Source organism: Haemaphysalis longicornis, unplaced genomic scaffold (genome assembly GCF_048455015.1).
Source record: "Haemaphysalis longicornis isolate Haplotype H1 unplaced genomic scaffold, Haemaphysalis longicornis Haplotype H1 scaffold_1, whole genome shotgun sequence".
NCBI classification, from domain to species: Eukaryota; Metazoa; Arthropoda; class Arachnida; order Ixodida; family Ixodidae; genus Haemaphysalis; species Haemaphysalis longicornis.
In genome coordinates, this window is record NW_027526203.1 from 282,938,045 (window position 1) to 282,961,209 (window position 23,165).

Sequence of the window (23,165 nt, forward strand, 5' to 3'; positions counted from 1 at the left end):
ATACTTGTCACTTAGCCTGAAAACATTTCAACCTAATTCTACGTAATTCCCAACAAGTGCAATCTCAAGGAACTTAAGAATTACAGACCAATCAGCCTACTTCCTGTAGTAAACGAGTTGTTTACAAATGGTAACTGCATTAACGACACCCTAAATTTCCCATAATCGAGAAAATAGACTGGATTTTGGAAAGGCTACTCAAGAATTGATCACATTCATGTCATTAACCACGTAGTAACGACGTCCTTGGAGTATAATAAACCTCTTAACATGGAGCTGGATGTGACTGATACAGAGCATAATGCTGTCGTCAGTACTGATGGAAGCCGGTGCATGTTTGTGGCGGTCAGTTGCAAGCATTCAAAGTGAAAAGGGTATTTAAGATGGGCATTTCTCACTTTCAACCAGGCATAATTTCATTTATCCCAGTTCATTGGAACAACTGTGCATTTGCATTTCCAAACTCTGAAATACTTTGAAAAATCAAAGTTCTTAAATACTAGTGCTATTCAATTCATTTGCTTCAATATTGGGAAGTTTCGAATACAGTAAAACCTCGTTACAAGAGACACTCAAGGGACCCTGGAAATATGTCTCTTGCCGCTTTTCTGATGGAGGCGAAAAGCAAAAACGCCCGTGTGTACGAGATTTCGGCGCACGTTAAAGATCCCCAGGTGGTCAAAATTAATCCGGAGCCCTCCACTACGGCGTGCCTCATCGCCTGCGTTGCGTCGGCACGTTAAACCCTACAATCAATCATCAATCAAATATGTCTCTTGTAACGAAGGTCTCTTGTATGCGATGTTGCTCACATAGTGAACATAGGAAAACCAACCAAACTGTTTTCATTCAAATGTCTCTTGTAACAGAGTCTCTTGTAACAAGGTTTTACTGTATTCACACACCCCTACCAGAGATATAACAACAATACAGAGTGGAAGACATGTACCTTAACACTCTCCTGCCCACGGGAAAAGCAAAGATTTTGGGTACTCTAGCAAACAATTTTTTTTTGGTCGCAAAAAATATGCAACCTATAAGCATATAGTACCGAATTGTAGAAGAGTAAATTTTCTTTGCAGTGGTGATTGTTTCAAGCATAAATGTTTATTTGAAAAACAGAAAAAAAGCTGCACAGAAAAGTTTTGGGACAAACACACAAAAAAATAAGCAAAAGCGTTGGTGCTGTTCCACAGAGAAAAAAATACACAAAAAATTAAAGACAGATTTTGTACTTATACTATCAGCGCAAAACTCCTGCAAATATCAAATGCCTAACTGTAAAATTTCTGGACTTACAAAAAAAAAAATGTTAGCACTTGTGGGTTTCGTGCCACTGTGCAAAGCAGTTCCTCGAAACACAGGTTGGCCACACATGCATTGCAGAAAACATTGGTTTTCTGCTCCACTCTTTTTCGTTCATAGCACAGTTCCCAGTTTCAATACTTAGCATTTTCTGGGGCATGTGTTGAACAGGGGTATCAGGTTCTGGGCTGGTTTAGCGCACTGTTGTTTTTGGTGGTGAAATCTGATGATGAAAATTGTCCTCGGAGTCATTGTGCTGCTAGTGTCATTCACAAAGTAGCATGTAGAATCGTTCCAAATCACTAAAAATGCGGTGTTTCCGCGGCGCCGTAGCGCACGATGTCAACACCATCTCGGTATCATCAGAGTGCCCATCATGACACCGGCGGGGCTTTAAAAAATTGCAACGCGCAGAAAAAAAAAAAAAAAAAAAAGGAGAAAGAAAGAAAAAAAACAGGATGTAAGTGTCTTTACTACTCGGTAGATGGCGCCAGCTCTCAAAGCACACTCGGAAAGCGCCAAATTTGAATGGGAAAATGTCAAAAGTTGAACTTGAAAGCATCAATAGTATACTATCGATTTGAATAGACGTGGGCAGGAAGGCGTTGAATGGTAATTAGACTAACCTTTCTGAACTTCCTTTTTTTTTATGAGCATTTATTATACTGCAGTTTCCTTGCATTTTTTACTCGCATTGCATTGTGTAACGCTGGCCTCCAGCCACTGTGCGGTTTTTGGATGCATGAACAAGCATTCTACAGGCCATAATGCCCGAAATAAGGGGCTTGTGTTTTACTGCTGTTTTTGCCAGTGGTCTCCTCACCTCATGCCATGGGTGGACTGGTTGCGAAAATTGCGCCAGAACTGGGGGAGCCCCAGCAGGGCCTCAGTGAGCAGGGCTGCAAAGCCCAGGGCTTCCACCACAAGTTCCACGTCAAGCAGCAGGTACAGCAGGGCCCCCGAACTGAGTGCAAAGGTGGCCATGAACTCCACGTAGCTCAGGAAGTCTGTCCAGGCCCAGAAGTGCCGCCAGGGGGACCCTGTGTGGGTGCAATGCACTCTCCAATAGCTGCACACACAGGCACAATGCTGCTACAGGAAAGCAGGCACAGTTCCCGACCCTGTAACCAGTGAAGAGAACATGCTCTTTAGTACAGAGAACAGCCGGCAGTCCACCCTTGATTGCAGCAAACCGATTTCTACAGCTAGGGGGTGACAATTCAAAAATAAGACACGTTGAGCTTTTAATTTAAAATCCTTGAGCCAATGGTTTTTTTTTTTTTTTTTTTTTCCTTCTGATTAGCAAACGAGAACGCCTAGCGAAAATTTACAAGCTCGCATGCCCACAGCTCATAGCTCCCACAATGATGCCCCTGCTTATACTTAAAACTGCCCCGGGAAATACGATGTGTGCAGGCCTGAAGCATACATGCAGAGGTACAACAGCATGAATAGAAAGCAGGTAGTTGAAGAGTTCTACAGGCAGCATTCTACAGATTCATTGCTAGCTCGCTACCGATATTTTCACACTTCCAACTTGCCTAGTCTTGTGACGGGAACCTGTTGATGATGAGAAATCTGTGCGACCAACCTTAACAGGGCCAGGAAGACAAAATACAATTTTGTTTAATGTGACAGAACTGGCTTTCGGTAACTCAATAAACTCTATTCCAGCCCCGAAAGACCACGCATGACATAATCGAGGATAGCTACAAACAGACCCGTCAGTGTGATAGCTCTACGTTACCATTCAAGCAGTATGATCAAATGAAACTAGATGTGCCACTACAAACGCGCAGTTACGTTTCTTGCCAGCGGCTTTGGTCAGTGACTACCAATCGAACAAACAAGTCCCTGCGACGACATAAGGACAGGGTGAAGAAAATAGCTGGTGAGTTGCCACTGCTTCATCTGTTTTGCTTAATGTGGACCTTTTACCGACTTGCAGGAAAAAAGCTAGAAAAATCGCAAAATTTAACCTCGAACCCCCAAGTCGGGCGAACCCCAACAGCAGACAGCTACGGCCGTGTCAAGATGATTTGATTGATTGTAGGGTTTAACGCGCCGACGCAACGCTGGCGATGAGGCGCGCCGTAGTGGAGGGCTCCGGATTAATTTTGACCACCTGGGGATCTTTAACGTGCGCCGAAATCTCGAACACACGGGCGTTTTTGCTTTTCGCCTCCATCAGAAAAGCGACCGCCGCGGCCGGGAATCGAACCCGCGACCTCGTGCTCAGCAGCGCAACGCCTTAGCCACTGAGCCACCGCGGCGGGTCGTGTCAAGATGCCCGACAACGGACCGCAACGGGTGAATATTGTGCTTACTTGTTGCACATTTGCGATAAGATTGGCCTTTTCAATGAACCAAACTTCTACTTTGTCTTGCCGGCCCCATTAAAGGAGAACATGAGCACGCTCTCAATAGCTGCAGAGATCACACACATCTAGCATGCCCACTAAGACAATGGTCTCCACTTTTAACGCACATGCTATTACTGCCTAGAGGTAATACAGCTAGGAGAAAGAGAGTGATGTCATAAAATTTCATTTCAAGGGCATTGTGGTGACAGGTTTAATCTGGCAGGCCAAGCACTCATTGCTCAGAAAAAACTGCTCTTACATGCACTAATGAAGCAGGCAAGATGCATTTTATGTGACCATCAAAAGCTTGCACAATTTCATACTTCGCTGAATAATTTAGAAATACAGACAAGCTTTGGGGATTTTTGGAGGCAGGCTGTAGTTAGCACACTGAAAGACCTCATTTTCATCGTCTTCAAATGCCCTCTCATGCAAATCAAATCAAATCTTTATTTCAACATCAACAACACTAGTCAGTGCCATTGTGAAGAGCCATGCATTAAGATTGCAATACAATATTAGCTGTTGGTAACAAAGTTAACATTTAAGGTGGGGGGATGTGGCAATTAAAACAAATTGTTATTCAGGCACCAAATTCCACCCGGTGCTGGTACATAAATACGACTAACTATGACAAAGTGAAAAAAAAAAAAAAAAAAAAAGGGGGGCTTTTGATTACTATACTCCCTAATGCAAAATTTGTGCGTAGCGTGAACTGCAGTTTCTCGGTCACGGCGCATATCTGCTGCCTCTCAGGAAGTGATTGCGTGATCAGCGAACGCACGGTAGCGCGTGCTACTCTGCTGTTATCTCACAGCGTGTCGCCGCCATCAAGCATGTTGTTGTGAATCGTGTTTGAACCTCCCATGCAAATGTCACGTGGTTCAGATGAGCCACGCAATGAGGAGGACGCGAAGCACACCCACCGTTTGCCTCATTCGTTGTTCAGCCCTCACTCCTGAGCGCTGCAGTGCGCTGAGGCAGCACTCACTCGTGGGTTCTCTTGACAGCAGCGATGGTAAGTCTGTGTTGGCAGCGCGAACAGCGTCTCAGGAAGTTAACGCACATCATCGTCGAGCGGACGACGACACGCGCTGCTATGGCATTATCGTGACACGCGTCGCCACCACCCAGCATGTCTCACTGCCTCCCCCTCACACTTTTGCCACACTTTCCTCCGCCGTTTTCTTTCTGTCTTCGTTCGCTCGGTTACGACGCCGATGCCAATGTCAAACCACAGTAGTGGCCACCAAAGTGCTGCGCACAAACACATCTGTTTTAAATGCAGAGCATTTCTTAGCCTCGCCTCTTCCTGCGTCGGTCGGCATCAACAGCTCCGCGTCCGCAGCAGGTGCGCCTCTCCTCCTTCCCTCCTCTCTCTCAACAGCAGCTGGCGCGCGCATGCGTCGTACAGTCAAACCTCGATATATTGAACACGGGTATATCGAATTATTACCTATATCGAACACTTTCTATATCACGCGGGAAATCACATGCATTTTTAATTTTTTATTTCGAACTGGGACGGACATGAAATGGCTATATCGAACTCCGCCCCCCAAGTCTCTCCAGACCGCTCGCGCTCTGTTGTCAGGCGGCGGGCTATCCCGCAGTACCCTAGAGGGTAGCGGTGGCGCGATGGGCGTTCCCGACTGCTGCGCATCGGTTGCATGCACCGAAGCAGAATTGGACGGTGCAAAAGAAGAATGCGAGCTTGAAGAAGCCTGGGCCAGCTGGAGCACTTTGTTGGTGCTGGGCCACGAAGCATGTGCATTGATGACTTTGTTGGCGGTGACGACAGCACCGGAACAACGGCGGAGTTCACGGGTGTGGAGATCCTAGCGGAGGTTACTACTGAGCGCACAAACGAAGACGCTGCCGAGGTTGTGCCCGCAAGCGCAGATAGTGCCCCGCTCCCGACTTCGACCGAGGCTTCAGTGGTTTAGGCCCTACCGCACCGCTACTGCAGCGCTATAGGAGGCACCGGCCTGTCGCTTGTGGAACGTTTGGACTACGTTGAGGAAGTCGTGTATAACACGCCAGGCTACCCTGCTGCAGTACTTTAAGCCAAAAGAATAAATACTTTGAAGCACCAAGTGAGTATTTACTGCACAATTCGTTCATTTATTGATTTGCACCAGTTTATGACGCGTTTTCTACGTGATTATATATATCGAATTCTGGTTATATCGAACTATTTCGCGGGCACCGCTCTGTTCGATATATCGAGGTTTCACTGTAGTCTGCCCGTTCGCTCTGTCGCGGTCTCGGCGTAACTGGTGTGTGATAGCAGCGCAGTGGGGCGTGGAAGGCCGCGCGCTGCTTGCGCATGCGCGCTCTCCCCCCCGTACTGCTCTCCCTGTACTGCGCGCGCTGCAAATACAAAGCGGCTAGCGGTCGCTCGTGCTTCAGTCACTGCGTTGCTCCTTCCTTCCTTGGTTGACGCTCGCTCCCACGTTTACTCGTGTCTGCTGCTCCAGCATCACGGAAGAAGCGATGGAAGCAACACTGCCTTCAACCAGTACTGAGGCCCCAATGCTCTGCATTTACTCGTGTTCCCCTCGCGGGAAGGCGCGGGAATTTTTTGAGTACCTTTTACAATTTCCGAATTATGAATACTTTCTACTATTTAATTCCCTTCATAATTACAGACAATTGGAGATGAATTTCTTCAGTATCATTATTAAAAGAGGTGTATTTTTCTTAAACCTGCTAGTTTAAACTTCACAACTTTGGTAGCCATAAAAAAATTAAAGAAACATGCATAAACAGACTTTTCAGAGTGCACACATTTTGTGACATGTGAGAAAATGAGCAAATGTTTCGTCACTTTTTGATAGCTACTGATGCTATAAAAAAACCAAACAGCTTGTTGCATTCAATATACTTTAGCAAATATGGTGGAACCAAATTTGAAGAAATAAACCCTCAACAAGTTTAGTTGCCATGGCACAGATGTATTAGCACAGTTGCATCATAACTCAACAATTACAAAAAATACCCGCACATCGAACCTGTTTTCAAGTTTTCAGGGTCAATTGCACTTGTGCTGAATATGTTAGGCCCCATTTGGTACCCCAAAATAAAAATGCAGTTGTAATTGCCACATTACCCCTTGTAACGAGCACTCTCAGAATGTTTGAGTGAGCAGTAGTAAGAGGGCAAAATGGCATCCTAGCAGGTGTTGAAGTAATTAGGTATGGCATCAGTGCAGTGAAGCAGCCATGGCTGGGGAGCTAAGGGACGCTACTAATGACTGCTGCAATCAAACGAAGACAAACGGGCCGACAGTGCTGGCAAAGGTTCACAACAGACACTACAGAATGAAAGGCACACTGACCAAATTTCCCAATTGATAGTGACAATGAGGCTGTTGTATTTGTGAGGCTGTACACCCAGCAGACCTGTCCTAGGATGAAACCACTTGGTGCACCTTCGAGCAGCTTGTATAAGTTGCGCATGAAGGCCCTGGATAGGTGCTTATACATTTACATTTGAGGATTTTATCAAGGTAAAAATATATACACTGTAATATACCAAGCCACCACTGCTTCCCCCCCCCCCCCCCCCCCCTCCTCCCAAATATTGATCGTAAAAACCACCGAGTCATCGCCCACCCCTAGAAAACGTAAACTGTGGGGCTCGCAATTCGTGAAGCCTTCTCTCTTTTTTTTTTTTTCTTATACAAGTAACAATACATTTAGACACAAAATACTTCAGATGCTGGCTGGCACAGCTCCATTACAGGCCTAGACGTAGTATTCTCGGACATGGAGACATGACAGGTGCGCTTAAGCTGCAACATTGGCTTCAAATACTAAGGCAGGCCAAGGCACAATTTATGTGCTTGTGGGATGTTTCAACACTTTCAGTTGTATGCTTTTTAAAAAAATAGGACTATTTTAACCCTTTTCTCGCACTCTCAGTGGTGGCTTTCTTCCTTTGTGTGCTCTCCCCTCCCTGTCATCTCACCACGATCATTGACAGCCTTGTCAAGAGATTGCAACTGCCCCTGCCCTTTCACTTGAGAGTGCCACCCCTCGTTTTGCATGCCTTCTCCCCCCTCCCCCCCTTTTTTTCCCTTACTCTCAATTGAATCAGGCCATTATTGTGCTATCTGACAGTCAGAATTTGCCATGCCGTCACAAGTTCCGTGATGCTATGGTTGCTTGCAAGCATGCTGTCCAGGTGGTGTCACATGAATTCTACACCTATAAAGCTCAAGGGCATCTTGACCGCTGGCTACTATGTGTTCCTTATGGGTTCATCCGGCACGGACAAGATAATGTAATTAGAGCTCACAAGATATATTTTTAAGCAACACCTTCAAGTGCAACACGATCGTATTGATCACAACAGGCCACGTAAATTTTTCAACAGCCTGCCTTCACTAGAAACATCTTCATCATCAACAAAGTACCACTTACGAGCCAAACTATGCCAGTGACACACAGCTCATGGCTGCACGGGGACAATGCCAGAGTTCGAGACGGTGAGGAAAGGCCGGCAAGTACAGCCACCTAATTTTTTAATCATCATCATCAGCCTATCTACGCCCACTGCAGGGCAAGGGCCTCTCCCATTAATCTCCAATTACCCCGGTCCTGTGCTAACTGCGACCAATTTATCCCCGCAAACTTCTTGATCTCATCTGCCCATCTAACTTTCTGCCGCACCCAGCACCGCTTGCCTTCTCTAGGGATCCACTCTGTTACCCTTAATGACCAACGGTTATCTTGCCTTCGCATTACATGCCCTGCCCACGTCCATTTCTTCTTCTTAATCTCTACTAATATGTCCTTAATACGTGTTTGTTCCCTGACCCACTCCGCTCTCTTCTTGTCCCTTAATGTTACACCTATCATTTTCCGCTCCATTGCACGCTGAGTTGTTCTCAATTTAAGTTGAACCCTTTTAGTGAGCCTCCAGGTTTCTGCCCCGTAGGTGAGTACCGATAAGATGCAGCTGTCATACACTTTCTTCTTCAGCGACAATGGTAGGCTGCTATTCATTATCTGAGAATGTCTGCCATATGCACCCCACCCCATTCTTATCCTTCGAATTATCTCTGCTTCATATGGTTGGGATCTAGGGTCACAACTTGTTTTAAGTAGATATATATTCGCTAACCACTTCCACTGCCTCACCATCTATCTCAAAAACCGGTGTGCTGTCCCGAGGTTGTTGATCATTATTTTGGTTTTCTGCATATCAATTTTCAGGCCCACGGTTCTAGTCTGTTTGTCCAGTGCAGTGAGCATGCTTTGCAATTCGTCCCCCGAGTTACTTAGCAAGACAACGTCATCAGCAAATCTGAGATTACTGAGGTATTCTCCATTAACCCTTACTCCCACCTGTTCCCAATCCATCCAATGTTCTGAATATTTCTTGTAAACATGCTGTGAATAACGTTGGAGAGATTGTGTCTCCCTGTCTGACGCCCTTCCTTATAGGTATTTTACTGCTCTTCTTACGGAGGATGATGGTAGCTGTGGACCCATTGTAGATATCCTCAAGTATTTTTACATAATGCTCTTCTACACCCTGGTTCCGTAATGCCTGAATAACTGTTGAGGTTTCGACCAAGTCAAATGCTTTCTCATAATCTATGAAGGCTATTTGGTATAGGTGTTCATTATACTCAGCGCACTTCTCTATCACCTGATTGATTGTGTGAATATGGTCCATTGTTGAATAGACTTTACGGAACCCTGCTTGTTCTTTAGGTTGACTGAAATCTAAGGTTGCAGAAATTCTGTTAGCAATTACCTTGGTAAGTACCTTGTAGACGACTGACAGTAAGCTGATCGGCCTGTAATTTTTCAAGTCCTTCATGTCACCTTTCTTATGGATTAGGATGATGTTCGCGTTCTTCCAAGATTCCGGAACATTTGCTGTCATTAGGCATTGCGTATACAGGTTTGCCAGTTTTTCAAGTACAATTTCCCCGCCATCCTTCAAGAGGTCTGCTGTTATCTGATCCTCACCAGGTGCTTTACCCCCTTTCATTTCATTCAAAGCCTTCCTCACTTTTTCTGTCGTTACTGGTGGGATGTCTATCTCCTCTGAACTACTTTCTCGTTCGGCATTCTCCTGGATGTTCCGGCTACTGTACAGATCCCTATAATTATTTAATAATATAGCGGAAACATCAATTCGCGACTGGTTCAGCATTTTATCATGGTAGATAGCAGCGAAACAAGCGAGAGTAGTTCGCGCAGTTCGCATGCTCAGAACTAACCCGCCAGTGAGACCGTCGTCTGTTAGGCTGTTCCCGCAACCACGACACAACCCCTTTCCGCTGGTTATCAGCCACTTTGTGATGTACAAGGCCCACGCGAAATTGCTGTCATTACCCAGCAATGAAGATAGCCGGCTGATCGAAAGGAGAAAGGGTTGCGTCATGGTTGCACAAACAGCTAGCGGACGATGGTCGCACTGGTGGGATGGTTGTGTAGATGCGACGTACTCTCGCTCGTTTCGCTGATTTCTGCAGTGATAAGGTGCTGACCTACACGCCGGTCGACGCTCTCACGATATTATTAAAAAATTCGGCAGCTGTACATTTGCGTGGGCTTTTTGTTGAAGGGGGACGCGGCAAGTAAAACTATTTTCATTTATGGACCAAATCTGATCAAATTAGGAACATCTATGTAGTTAAGTAACCTAATAACAAAACTGAAATCAGTTTAAAACTATCATCTATTCTTTTTGAGTTACGCGACTAATTACCTTCACAATGTCAACCCAAGATTAATTAACTGATTAGGCAAGAACTCAACAAGATATCTGTCAGTGTGATCAGGAAGGTCTTCTTTGTGCCGAGAAGCTGTAAGATTGTTGTTTTATTTCGTTTGGGTATCCAGAAAGGGAGAAGCTTCACTTTCATTGTGACATGAAAATATTTCTGGTTTTGAAAGGAAGCTTAAACTATTATTACTATTATTATTTTTATACCTAGAGGATATCAAACAACGATCTTATAGCTTCTCGGCACAAAAAAAAGGTATAAAAATAATAACAAAACAGTTTCACCTCCCTTTTAAAACCGGAAATAGTTTCATGTCACAACGAAAGTGATACTTTTCTATCTTTCTGGATACCCAATGGAAATAAACAACAATCTTATAGCTTCTCGGCACAAAATAAACCGTCCTGATCACACTGACATAAAAATCTTATTGAAGTCTTGCTTAATTAGTTAATTACACTTAATGCAGCTTTCAATTAATTAGTCTTGTAACTGAAAAACTTTAGAAGATATCCTGTAACCATATTCAGTTTTTTTTGGATGATTAGTTGCATAAATGCTCCTAATTTGATTAGATTTAGCCCGTAAATAAAAAAAAGTCCTGTTACTTTCCACCTCCCCCCTTAAAGTACGGGATGCCATCTCTGTGCACTTCTTGCAGCAATACGTGCTCACGTATCCCAGCTTTAGCTCACCAAATTTGAAACTTTGAGCAGGTGCATCAAGTCACAATGGCATAGTGCATCCTTTGTAACTTCTCCTTGCCGGCACTTGACGAGTGCTGGTGAGCTCTTGTTTTTTCGTGGTGCCAATTTCTACTAGCTGCAGGATAGCCTTGCCAGCTTTTGTGATGTACACTTGATTATTGACAAAGCGGACCTGAGCAGAGACGTACAAACAAAACAGAAAGTGACCCCCCCCCCTTCCCCCACCCCTCGAAACATGGACCCCTACCTGCACAAAGAAAGAAGAAGAGCACGAGTAGCCGTCTTATGGAAACGCCGGAAACAAAAAAAATGTCATATACACTGACGCTGCTTCCTATAATTGGAACAATGCCTCCCTCATTATACTCAATCACGAAGGAGCCACCAAAGATTGCCTAACACTAAAACACAGCACTGCCGATGAAGCTGAAACTGGTGCTCTCCTCCTGGCAATAAGGTATGGGCAGCACAACAATGAAAGCCTCCAAATAGTCACAGATTCCAAAAAGGCTATGCAGAATATCATAAATGGAAGAATTCACAAATGCCTTAAAAAAAACTAGAGCCAAGAACACCGAATCAGTTCCACCGGATTATCTGGACTCCAGGACACGAGGAGCTGGAGGGAATCAAGAGGGCCGACCAGCAACCTCATGCACTATCAGCGCCACTATCATCATCATAAAGGACATCCTACCACCATCATCAGCAGTGTGTGGACTGGCTTCAGCAGTGCCATGCGACATGACAGGAATGAAACACGACTGCGTGCCTGGACAGTCGCCTGTCATCAGCACTCTACCAGTTCCAGCCGGGCTTACGCACCCTCAATAAATGTAGGAGGCCACACCACTCCACTGAGTCCATGGCTCCTTCCTACAAGTGGTGATCCGGAAGTTCCTGCGCCTGTGACGTGGCCAGCGGCACACTGGCATGGCGACGTGGGACCAGCCAATACCAGAGTTCAAGCCATGCTACCTCAGAGGTTGTTTTTTCAAGCTCGACGCCACCTTCTGGCTCAACCACGTAACAGTACAGCCTCTCAAGCACTCTATTCTCCGGGAGACGCTTCCGCTTGAGCTCCGCAGTGTCCTCACCACACCATCGCCCAGCGAAGCTCCCTACAACGAACTTCGCGCTGCCATGCCGCGCACCACCGCTTCTAATTCCATCCTGGACTTCATATTTTCCATTGTGGCCAGTTAAAGTTCTTCTTTTTTAGTGCACTTTCAAGGTTCTAGGACAAGAGCGGCCCACAAAATTAACACCCTTATAACACCAGTACGTAACAGAAAAAACATTATTGATTGAACCACCACAAACACAAAATTTTGGGTCATTCCACGCTGTTTGTGCAGCCTCTACAAACAAACATGATTCATTGTCACTTTGATAGCACAGGGCTTAAGTTATTTGAATGCCCCTTGAGTAGCAGCCTCCTGAGGTCTGCGCAAACATGCTAGCATGTGCCTGAAAATAAAACATTTACAAGACATAGCCACCAAAAGAGCATCCGCTAGCTAACACCCGCTAACATCAGATGCTTTCCCAGACATTGCAGCCTTAGTAACTATCAGTAGTGCAGCTCTAGTAGCTCCTTGCTGGTAGTGAAAATACACACTGTCGTTCTGGTTTTGGAAAACGATGCAATTCATTCTTGTGCAAGCCGGCAAGCAGGCCATTCAATGAGAATGTTGGCAGACCCCCAAAAAATGAGTTAATTGCCAGAAGGGAAATGAAAGCCAAGCGGGTAGCGAATGAAGAGTGCACAAAGCTTGGAATGTGCAAATATGAGCCAACAACTAGGATTTAGTGCACCAAGGCAATCCGCCTGGCACAGGGAACATACCATGGTGGAGGGCTCGAGAATAATTTTGGGTCAGGTGCACCAATCACCACACACACAAGCGTTTTTGTGTTTCACTTTTGCCAGAATCACAGCCACACCCGCCCCAAGCTGTATCAGAGGCCCTCTTTTCAGCACTGGAATAGCTAAGCTGCAAAACGACTCTGGCAAGTGCAGCAAGCAGAACCTTCAAGTGAACGCCATCGCATCATCTGCAAGATTGCTACCCTACTGAAAGCTTCTAATAATGCCATTAGATCACCCCTATTTGCACATCCTGGCCGAAAAGGGAAGAACACCTGGCTTGAGAAAGAAGCAACACCTGCGGTGTTCTCACCCAAAGGAAAGGTCTACAATGGTGATAGTCACTCCCTTGAGGCAGGAAGAAAAAGGGCTTGGCACTGGGCGGCAAGGCAGAGCTGGGAAGCAGACAGGCCATGCAGCAGCAGCAGCAGCAGCAGCAGCAGCAGCAGCAGCAGCAGCAGTGTTAGAGAGAAATGGGACAGACCACAAGAATGGGGGAGAGAGAGAGATCACGCACACCTACCCCACAGGGTGAGGTCTGGAGAGGCCACAACCGCCGCCTGGAGGCAGGGAGGGTTTTCACTCGCCTTTTCTGAACCAACCACCGACACAAGGGACACCGGGTTAGAACCACAACAATGACGCACCCCAGGCACCATGCGCAGGGACTTCTGGCAGAGCTAGCTCCTGCAGCTCTGCAGGCAAGCTCCGAAGAACATGCAAGGAATGTTCTGTCCACACATCCTTGTTCCCTAGCTCTCTCTGGGGCTCACACACAATTGAGCACACCTGTCCGCACGGTGGAGCATACAGAGAGACTCGCAGCGATGATTCAAGCTACACACGGATTTGCAAAGCAGCAGTAGCTAGCCCTTTGCGCAATTTTGGTGCAATGCTACAAAAAACAAAGAAGGATTTGATCAGTAAACATCACAGAAAAATATGATTGGAGCCCTTTATGGAATTAAATTCCAAGCAGCCAAAACATCCACAGATCCTACTTTTTAATGGCCACATTTAATTGAGCCGGTACCATTGGTGTCTCTATAAAGATACAATTTTCCTCATTGTTGGAAGATACTGGCCACTTTCATTCCAATTTAGTAAACAGAAGTACACCAAGCTCAAAGTCACTGGGGTAAATGCATTGCATTTGACCATATACGTCCATTGGTAAAGTGCAATAGAACCAATATGGTAAGTGCATGCCTGAATCAGTCTGCTACTACATGGTTCTTGTCTAAGCTAAAAAACTGCCTAAAACTTTCAACTACACTTTTTATGAGCACAGCTATTACATAAACAAGTAATGTACAATCCCGGATGTCATTAGGTTATTTATCAAAATGCAGTCAGTGCTTGTAATGCCTCAATTTTTCTGAATGGCTATTCAGGTCGATTTAGTGCTCCTCTTAAAAAAGTACTGACACGAAAATTTCGTGTTGTGTTTTTTTTTGCTGCTATGGGTGCCTACCAGCCTAGTAATCATTGAATGTCACAATAGATGGTCACCTGCACTGTAAATAATTATTTACAGCCTCGTCTATTCGTGTCAGTTACAGCTTCAACAAAACGAACACCAAGGTGGCTGCAATGACCGGGCGGCGCTCTTGATGTCAGTGTTCTTATCGCACCATGGCTAGTTTGGATGCGTGCGTTACAGCGAGCAAGCTTGTCCAGACTGGCCACGGTCGCTCGCACCCGGGCAGCATGACGTTAGCCCAAAAATTGTGACGCGATACTCAAGGCGGAGCAGCGTGCACCAACAGCAACTAGCGCATGGCTATGTCACAGGGGCTCTGACGTTGGCAGTTTGGGGTGAGGCGCCATGCAAGGTGCCCAACTGCGCCCAATGTGTCATGCTGATGCCAATGTTAAAAGGGTATTCGTTCTGAGCTTTATCGAGCGTGCAAAGATTACGATATCTGGGAGATATCTTCATATACAAAGGAAGCTTTTTACATAGTTACCCCAGCTTTGAAATTTCGTGTCAGTACTTCTTTAATTAAGGGCTGCTTTTTCTACAGCCACACACTTTTGATAATCTTTCTTTTCTGGCTGAAAAAATAAGGTAGTCAGTTACTTCACAGTTCTTGGTGGCAGACCAAACGAAGACACAGTAAAGGCTGCTTTTAATCGTGGCAAATACACACACGGGTCCCTTGATTCTATATTTCTTTTACAATGAAGAGCTGTAACTTCATACGTTATGTATTCTACAGCAGCCACAATTCGGCCGGACAAGGCTAAATCCCAAATATTTTAAATTTTTAGGTCAGTTAGATGAAAAACAATTGATAGGTAGTAGGTAGGTGTAAAAACTGTCCCTTCTTTGCCAGCTTGGGCAAATAAAGAATCTTAGTTCATGATTGCTTTGCATGACACTTGGTAGCTGCTTAGCACTGCCTAGTTGCCTGCATTCACCTAAAGCTGCTGTACAAAGCCCGACGCATATAGTAAATACATGCGTTGTATAGTTTGCTCTTAATATGCTGCTTGTGTGAAAATTTATCTGGGGTTGAGCGTAAAATATCGGATGTAACTTAAATGGGGAAGGCATAATAAAGAGTCCATTTTTTTTGCTGCGACAATAGCTGATGAATGTTATAGTGTCACCTTGTGGCACTACTGACCAAATCCCCCTTTTAGGCCCACAACTGTTTGATGTAGCCAGCTTTACGCTCTAGCTTCAGTAGCCGAGGGCTGTAAACACTGCTGATGGCTATGCAGGTTATCAAAATTTGGCACAACATGGCCCAACATGAATGGCAAAAAAAAAAAAAAAAAGAACTGGGTCTGCTTCAAATCTTGTTTGGCTCCTTTCCAGGGGAAAATGCTAGGCTACAAGAACAAATTTTAAATCGTTTGTTCAATTTCAATTCAACGAGTGGTGCTGATGTATTTCAACGTGGCTTGCATTGGAGCAGAAAAAATATTACTCTTTACAATCCCCACACGAGTTAATATACTATTGTTATATGGAAGTTTTATGGGTCTTTTGTCTATTTCACACAGCTGCAATCTAGGCCAGAAAGCTGCCACAAGGGACGAGCCATGCAATAAAGCCACAAATCTCATGATGCATAGACGCAATCTTATACGCCAGATAGATAAATGCCAACAGTATTTCTTTTTGCTTGCCCACCTACAGCTTGCCAATATGAACAGTTGGAAAGTCATCAGTGCCTTTTAGAATTAATAAATTAAATGTTAAACTTATGAAATGTTCAAAATTATTCAGAAAAGAAAGTAAAGGGCCTCAAAAAAGATGAGTGAGACTGATGACATACCCGAGTACAGACTGAGGGAAGAACATTTACACTGAAGAAAAGAATACGCAGCTGGTAGCAGGGCAGAGCAAAATACAGGTTATTAAAAATAGGCTGCTGCCACACTTACCGGTGAAAAGAGTAAACAAAAATGTTAGCAACAGGCTCCATACATAAAAAGAACGCTTTTTCATCTCGTGTAATTGTAAGCTGTCATCAATCAGCACAAATTTGACAAAACAGATGAGCCAAAGAAGATTCCCTGCTATCGTGTGTCATGATACACGCATGCTAATTAAAACAATGTGTGGATTTGAAATGCTCTTCGCGACACCTTGGTCACAAGGGCATCTTCAAAAAGAACTATTTAGGTAGATAACCGCGGCTAACTAGTAAGTGCATGGCTAACACCATTGCCCCGCCACCTTCCCACGTCTGTTCTAAAATGGTTTGCATCTCTTGTTTTACCCCCAGCCTGCTTAGAAGCTGAAGCATGCCTTGAAGGGGCCACTAGGACAAAATACAACTTTGTTTGATTTGAAATGACTAAGCTTCAGTACCTCACTCAGACCAATTTCAGCCACAAAAGACGTTTTTTAACGAAAAAAAAAACGCAAAAAGCAATCAAACCTTTTAAACCTTTCAAATTTCATGCTACAGTGACATTTTATAGGCAGGAGTGATGTCATACGGGCCAGCACCAAAAACAATTTTCAGTGTGTCAATTGCGAGTTAGCATTCGAGTGAAGTGATCAAATGAAACTAGAGGTCCCACTACAATCGTCCAGTTATGTTTCTTAGTGATAGGTTAGTTCGGCGGCCGCCAACCACACAGAGAAGATTCTGTAACGTCATAGAAAAGTTGCTGCAAAGTAGCTATTGATTGATTGAATGATTGATTGATTGTAGGGTTTAACGCGCCGATGCAACCCAGGCGATGAGGCGCACCGTAGTGGAGGGCTCCGGATTAATGTTGACCACCTGGGGATCTTTAACGTGTTCCGAAATCTCGTACACACGAGCATTTTTGCCTTTCGCCTGCATCAGAAAAGCGTCCGCCACGGCCGGGAATCGAACCCGTGACCTTGTGCTCAGCAGCACAATGCCTTAGCCACTGAGCCACTGCGGCGGGTGCAAAGTAGCTAGGGAGTCGCCACTGCTTTCCATGTTTTCTTTAATATATCCATTATCTGTTCGAAGTTCGCGATAAAATCGGTATCATTGTTATCGGGACAAAGCAGTCTTTCTAATGAACCAAACTTGTATTTTGTCTTCATTGCCCCTCTATGAGAGAAACGCTGGCCCCCAGATGAGCAAGAAATGGAAGTTGGCAACTTTCAAGCACCTGTAAAACTCTGCTTGGGCTGAGGCACAATGGTGCTGAGGTTGCGCGTCCTGACGCACAGTTGCAGCATGAGGAACATACACGCAGACATCACTACGCTTTGGGCCAGCAGTGGGAGCTCGAAAGGACGTCCAAACCTACAAGAGTGACAGGGAGAGCAGCACTCAGGATGGCACGCTTTATCCGGGCCACACAAAGACGACTGCACCCTCAACCGTTTTTGAACAAGACCAGGCAGTGCCCTGGCAAGACGTCTGCACAGACAAGCTCTATGCAAATACGTGATGGCACTACAGCTAAATCTTTGGATGCTTTTATTTACACGCATGAGAAGCGAACTCACTAATTCAATTTAGACTTGAGGTAGCTCAATTTTTTATAACGCTGTTTCAGTATGAGGGAGGGAGGGGTTACGCACATGGAAAATATCTGACTTATGATGTACCCCCCAAGATTTCTAGGTGCATTACAAGTGGCCAATGTGTCACTGTTGGCACATTTTGCTGTAATCTAGATAAATCAGCCATGGGCAAGAAGTGAACCAGCGATCTCACATACAAGCAAACCCCCCCCTTCCCCCCAGCCTTAATGGCCCCATGATGGGTACAGTGCAGTATATGGCCCCAACTTTAGGGAACAGACTTACCACAATTACGGTGTTTTTGAATAAGCTTTAAAAGACTTTGAGAAAGGTTTAATCGAATTTTACTGAACTGCAGCAAGCTACAGCAGCATGTGATTAAAAAAGAATTTTGTACATACACTTACTACAGTGTACTAGAATTACACTTACTGTAGGGTTGTACGGAGTGTTCTTTTCTGATTGGTACACTTAAAAAAGAAAACAAGGCAGCATATGCGTGAGAGGAATTTTTCGTCGCACATTAATAAGGCTCGACTGATACCTACATAGTGGTTGACTTATGTTGTAATAAGCCTGATTAACTAACATCTTATAGTTCCCATTCATTTTTTTTTCTTTATTAACAATTTAATTAAGCCTCCTACATACAAGAAACTCAAGGACCAAAAGCAAAAGGTGCCAATCTGCATCTGACTAGGTCCCTAAACCCCACACATTCTGCATATGGGGAAACAGAAACAAGCATGATTCACAAAAAAGGACACATACAAAAACATGTACATGGCATGTACAGCTCACAGAGATTAAAAAAATAATAATAATAAAAATAAAAAGATGGTGTGATTTTCTTTAATCAATGTGGACTAAACAGATTTTGTAACTCGTGAAGATTACAGCAAAACCTCATTACAAGAGACACTCAAGGGACCCGGTAAACACGTCTCTTGTAACCAAGGTCTCTTGTATGCGATGTTGCTAAAGTGGCGAACATAAGAGAACCAACAAAATCATCTTCATTCAAATGACTCCTATAACCACCTGTCTCGTAATGAGGTTTTACTGTACGTGGAAAACACAAACGAAGTCACTGCTTTCCTGAAAGAAACAAGAGGTGAGCACTAACCAACAGTGTTCATTATATACTTCTTTTTTTAAAACGCTAGGAATTAGGTACTCCAAACTATGTAAGCCATAATTTCTTCATATCTTTGGCATTCGACAAGTCTTAGATCTGAATTCGAAGGATCGATTTCTTACAGGATAAGTTCGTTCGAAGTCCTCACGACTTTTCTTTATTTGTGTGTACACGTACGTTGCAAGCTTTCGTTTGTGGAGCTGATAATTATCAACCCAACCATATATGATGCAAAATTCTGCAATACTTTCCATATATGTTAGGTTCTCTGGTGCTCTAACGGATCTCTTTTGTAGTAGAAATAATGCTCGTAAATTAGAGTGTGTTGTAGCGCCCCAGATCAATATGATACTGAATTGTGGCAAAATACATGCTAGTTCTAAACCTTCTAGGAATTTGATTTCTAACTTTCTACAGTGCCCTTATTCTTCAATGATAATTGTAGTTTTAAATGACCAATCTGTTCTTTCCTGGATAAATATTCACTAAGAAACACTTCTAAAAATTTAATAGTACAGGTATACACATTGTATTATATTGCTGCAGAAGTAAAGGTGAACGTCATCTGCCAGGGCTGTATTTCGAGTTCTGAATATTCCATACTTCATTTCCTTCACATATATTAGAGATTAAATTGTAGAAGGCCAATCGGAGAGCTCCCCTAGCCCAATACTTGCAACTATTCTATTTTTGTTAGATCCCCAGCAGAAAAGAAAACATCTTTTCTCGCATGTAAGTAATATAGATATCATTGATGTAAAGCACGAAAAGGATCGGGCCAAGTTCTGAGCCTTGTGGCATATTTAAAAGGGGCTATGAAGACAAAATACAAGTTTGGTTCATTGGAAAGACTACTTTGTCCCAATAAACAATGATACCAATTTTATCGAAAGTTTCAAACAAATAATCGAGACCTTAAAGAAAACATATGAAGCAGTGGGGACTCCCCAGCCACTTTCCGGCAATATCTCTATGACGTCTCAGTATCTTGTTTGTGCTGGCTGGTGGCCGCTGACCTAAGGCCGTGCAGTGGGGCCTCTAGTTTTCTTGTTTGATCGCATCACTTGAATGCTAACGTGCAGCTACCACACTGACGACTATGTCATTAGTGCTGGCCCATATTGCACCCCTACTGCCCATATTTCGTCACTGTAGTGCGAAATTTGAGAGTAGTTCAATATTTAATGCTTTTGTTTCGGATAATAAAACATCTTTCGTGGCTGGAATGCAGCTGAGTGAGCTGAAGAACGAAAGACTACATCTTTCAAACTGAACAAAGTTGTATTTTGTCTTCATAGTCCCTAAATGAAAATCTGAGGACATTACATTACGCCTAACGCAAACTCTTTATGATTTGTCGGATAGCTTTTGGCAAGTTTCTGTGCATGTCCCCTTATACCACACACACCAATCTTAATCGCAAGCCTTTTTTATATCAATTTATACTCCCACTTATAACTTTTTTTCAATGTTTCTCAATTATTGCTAACGCCGCCAATTTCTTTTGGAAATCAAATTACTGAGGAGCTATTACTTGCAAGTTTTCTAAGCATTCATTTGTTACTTTATAAATCAATCATTCAACAATTTCTGCAAAAATGCTATCAAAATCAGATGATACAGTTATTTTAATCTTCCTTTGAGCTACTTTTGTGAAGAATCATCACACATGTAACCTTGAGATCATCTGGAAACAATCCGTTGCAAAGGATACAGTTGCATACATGACTGAGCAGTGCTGCAATTAAAGAAGCTATGGTTTGTATTGGTCCTGCCTTCATTTCGTCTGGGCCTGATGTGTTCTGTTATTGTAAATGATTGCAAGCCCACTTCAATGGAGGGAATATGAAACAGGTTAGCAGTGTTGGCATGGGGGCATGTATTCAACGTTAAAAAATGTAATTACATTTGCTTCCAGAAAAGATCTCAATTGTTGATGATATCTACAGTTGAGAACGTAACTTTGGTGCTGCAGCGGGATACAAAGATCACTTTGGTGGAACAGGCTCAACAACCACATAGCTATCGTAACAATCCGAATGTTGTAGTTTCTTAATAAATTCTTCACAAAAGATTTTCAGGATGTGAAAGAAATACTTCAAATCTACTCGAATACGCATATGTAACCAGATATTATGCATTAACGCTACACTGATGAACAGAAGAAAGGAAAATCAAAATGTAGTCATTTACTTAGTTCGTAATAATAAAAGCTACAGGTGTACAAATAGTGAATTTTCTGTTCAAATTGATTTGAATTGAACAGTTTCAAATGGTACACAATATAAACACTGAATTGAAGTAACACAATTTTTAATAGAAATTGGTAAGAAAAAAGTGCTAACTCAGAAATGTGTCTCCACGCACATACTTTCCCACCAAAGTTACCAAAATGCAGTTGGTTATCTACTATAAAGTACAGAACTCTCATGTACCTGAGTAAGAGACTAACTAATCTCTTTTATTATTATCATTCTCATTGCTATTACAGTTTAGATGAGTTCAGACTGACTGCGGTCACAGAGCAAGAATATGCAATGTGTTTCATCTAACTTTAGCCAGAGCTTAAAAATATGTCCATGCACTCTAAGACGACGCAACCAAATGCATGTTGCTCACTTTTGTATGTAGTTTCTCACGCTATTTTTTGTATTTTGCTTAATTAGATAATTAGTCAATTTTAGTTAGCCAAATTCCGAACCAACGATGGTAGGCAAAAAATCCCAATTAGAAAGTTGCAGGGCGGTATGCTAAACATCCGAATAAACAGTTTCTGTCTTTCTATCCATTAAGTATTAGTGTTTTTCAGCTTATCGATGATGCCCACGAAATACAAAAAAACACCACATGACATGCTTGCTTGCGCGTTGTGATTTCAGTGCTCCCAAACGTTCCGCGTGCAATCATAGGAGCGTAGCCGCTTAAAAAAAGTGACAGGGCAGATGACGAACCTTTTGTTTCAGGCAGGACAAGTGATAACCACTGCGCCTGCTTATCGCTATTGACGATCTGTCGCGAGAAAAGTTTATCGCTGCCGTAAATGGCACAGCCAACGCCTACGTTGCTGCCTTGTCGCCTTTTATGCGGCAGCGCGCTTATGGCAGTTTTTGCGTGAAACATTTAGGAACACTGCAATCAAAGACGTGCAAGCCGGCACGTCACATGGTGTTTTTTTGTATTTCGTGGGCATCTTCAATAAGGTGAAAAACACTAATACTTAATGGATTGAAAGAGAGAAACTGTTTATTCAGACGTTTTGAAAACCGCCTGCAACTTTCTAAATGGGATTTTTTGCCTATCTTCGTTGGTTTGAAAGTTGGCCAATTAAAATTGACTAATTATCTAATAAGGCAAAATACAAAAAAATAGCATAAGAAACTACATACAAAAGTGAGCAACATGCATTTGGTAGCGTCGTTTTAGAGTGCATCAACATATTTTTAAACTCTCGCTAAAGTTACGTAAAACACCCCGTATATAAGTGCCGAAACACTCATTGCAGTGGGCGCAGGTGAGCGACCAGATAATGTCACAATGAAAATCAACGCAGACTACAAAGCTTCTTAACTGCAATGGCGAAAGCGAGGGTAGCTGCACCTGACTGACAAAATGATAGCAGCTACAATTCATTCCTAAGCTGGGCAGTGAAATGCTGATTGCGGCGGACGCGCAGTTTCTTCTCCCATGACACATGCCACTAGTTTAAAGGGGCCATGAAGACAAAATACAAGTTTGCTTCATTCGAAAGATTTGGTGTTTTATAGTGCCCTCAGCGCTCACCCAGCCGCAAACGATGCTTTATTCACTGAGAAATGAAACATTTTAAGCCGGAATTTCAATTCCCGCTAAATCGTGTGTTTCGTGACGTCAGCGAGGACGTGTTCAGTGAAGGTACCGGAAACGGGGAAGTTAATAGGTGGACTGAGGCTGCTGAGAACGGCGAAAAATCTCTCTTGTTGTCTTTTGTTAACTTTCTGTCTTCATAGGTGGCGACACAATACCACTCGGAGACTGCTGTACACACCTTCTCTGTTTTGGACTGGAGTTGTACCTGGC

The 23,165-nt window shown here is 43.6% G+C and overlaps 1 protein-coding gene across 5 annotated transcripts in view; it reads right to left on the reverse strand.

Moving 5' to 3' along the window:
- Positions 1-23,165, reverse strand: part of LOC144146939 (solute carrier family 66 member 2) — a 30,576-nt gene that overhangs the window by 2,380 nt on the left and 5,031 nt on the right. For 4 of the 5 annotated variants that reach the window (XM_077678905.1, XM_077678922.1, XM_077678914.1 and 1 more), the window contains 3 exons: positions 17,611-17,747; positions 13,520-13,588; positions 2,129-2,345 (listed from right to left, as the gene is read on the reverse strand). In XM_077678905.1, coding sequence (XP_077535031.1) covers positions 2,129-2,345; positions 13,520-13,588; positions 17,611-17,747 — 423 coding nt within the window. The remainder of the gene's footprint in view (positions 1-2,128; positions 2,346-13,519; positions 13,589-17,610; positions 17,748-23,165) is intronic. The other variant, XM_077678939.1, reaches the window with a different exon arrangement.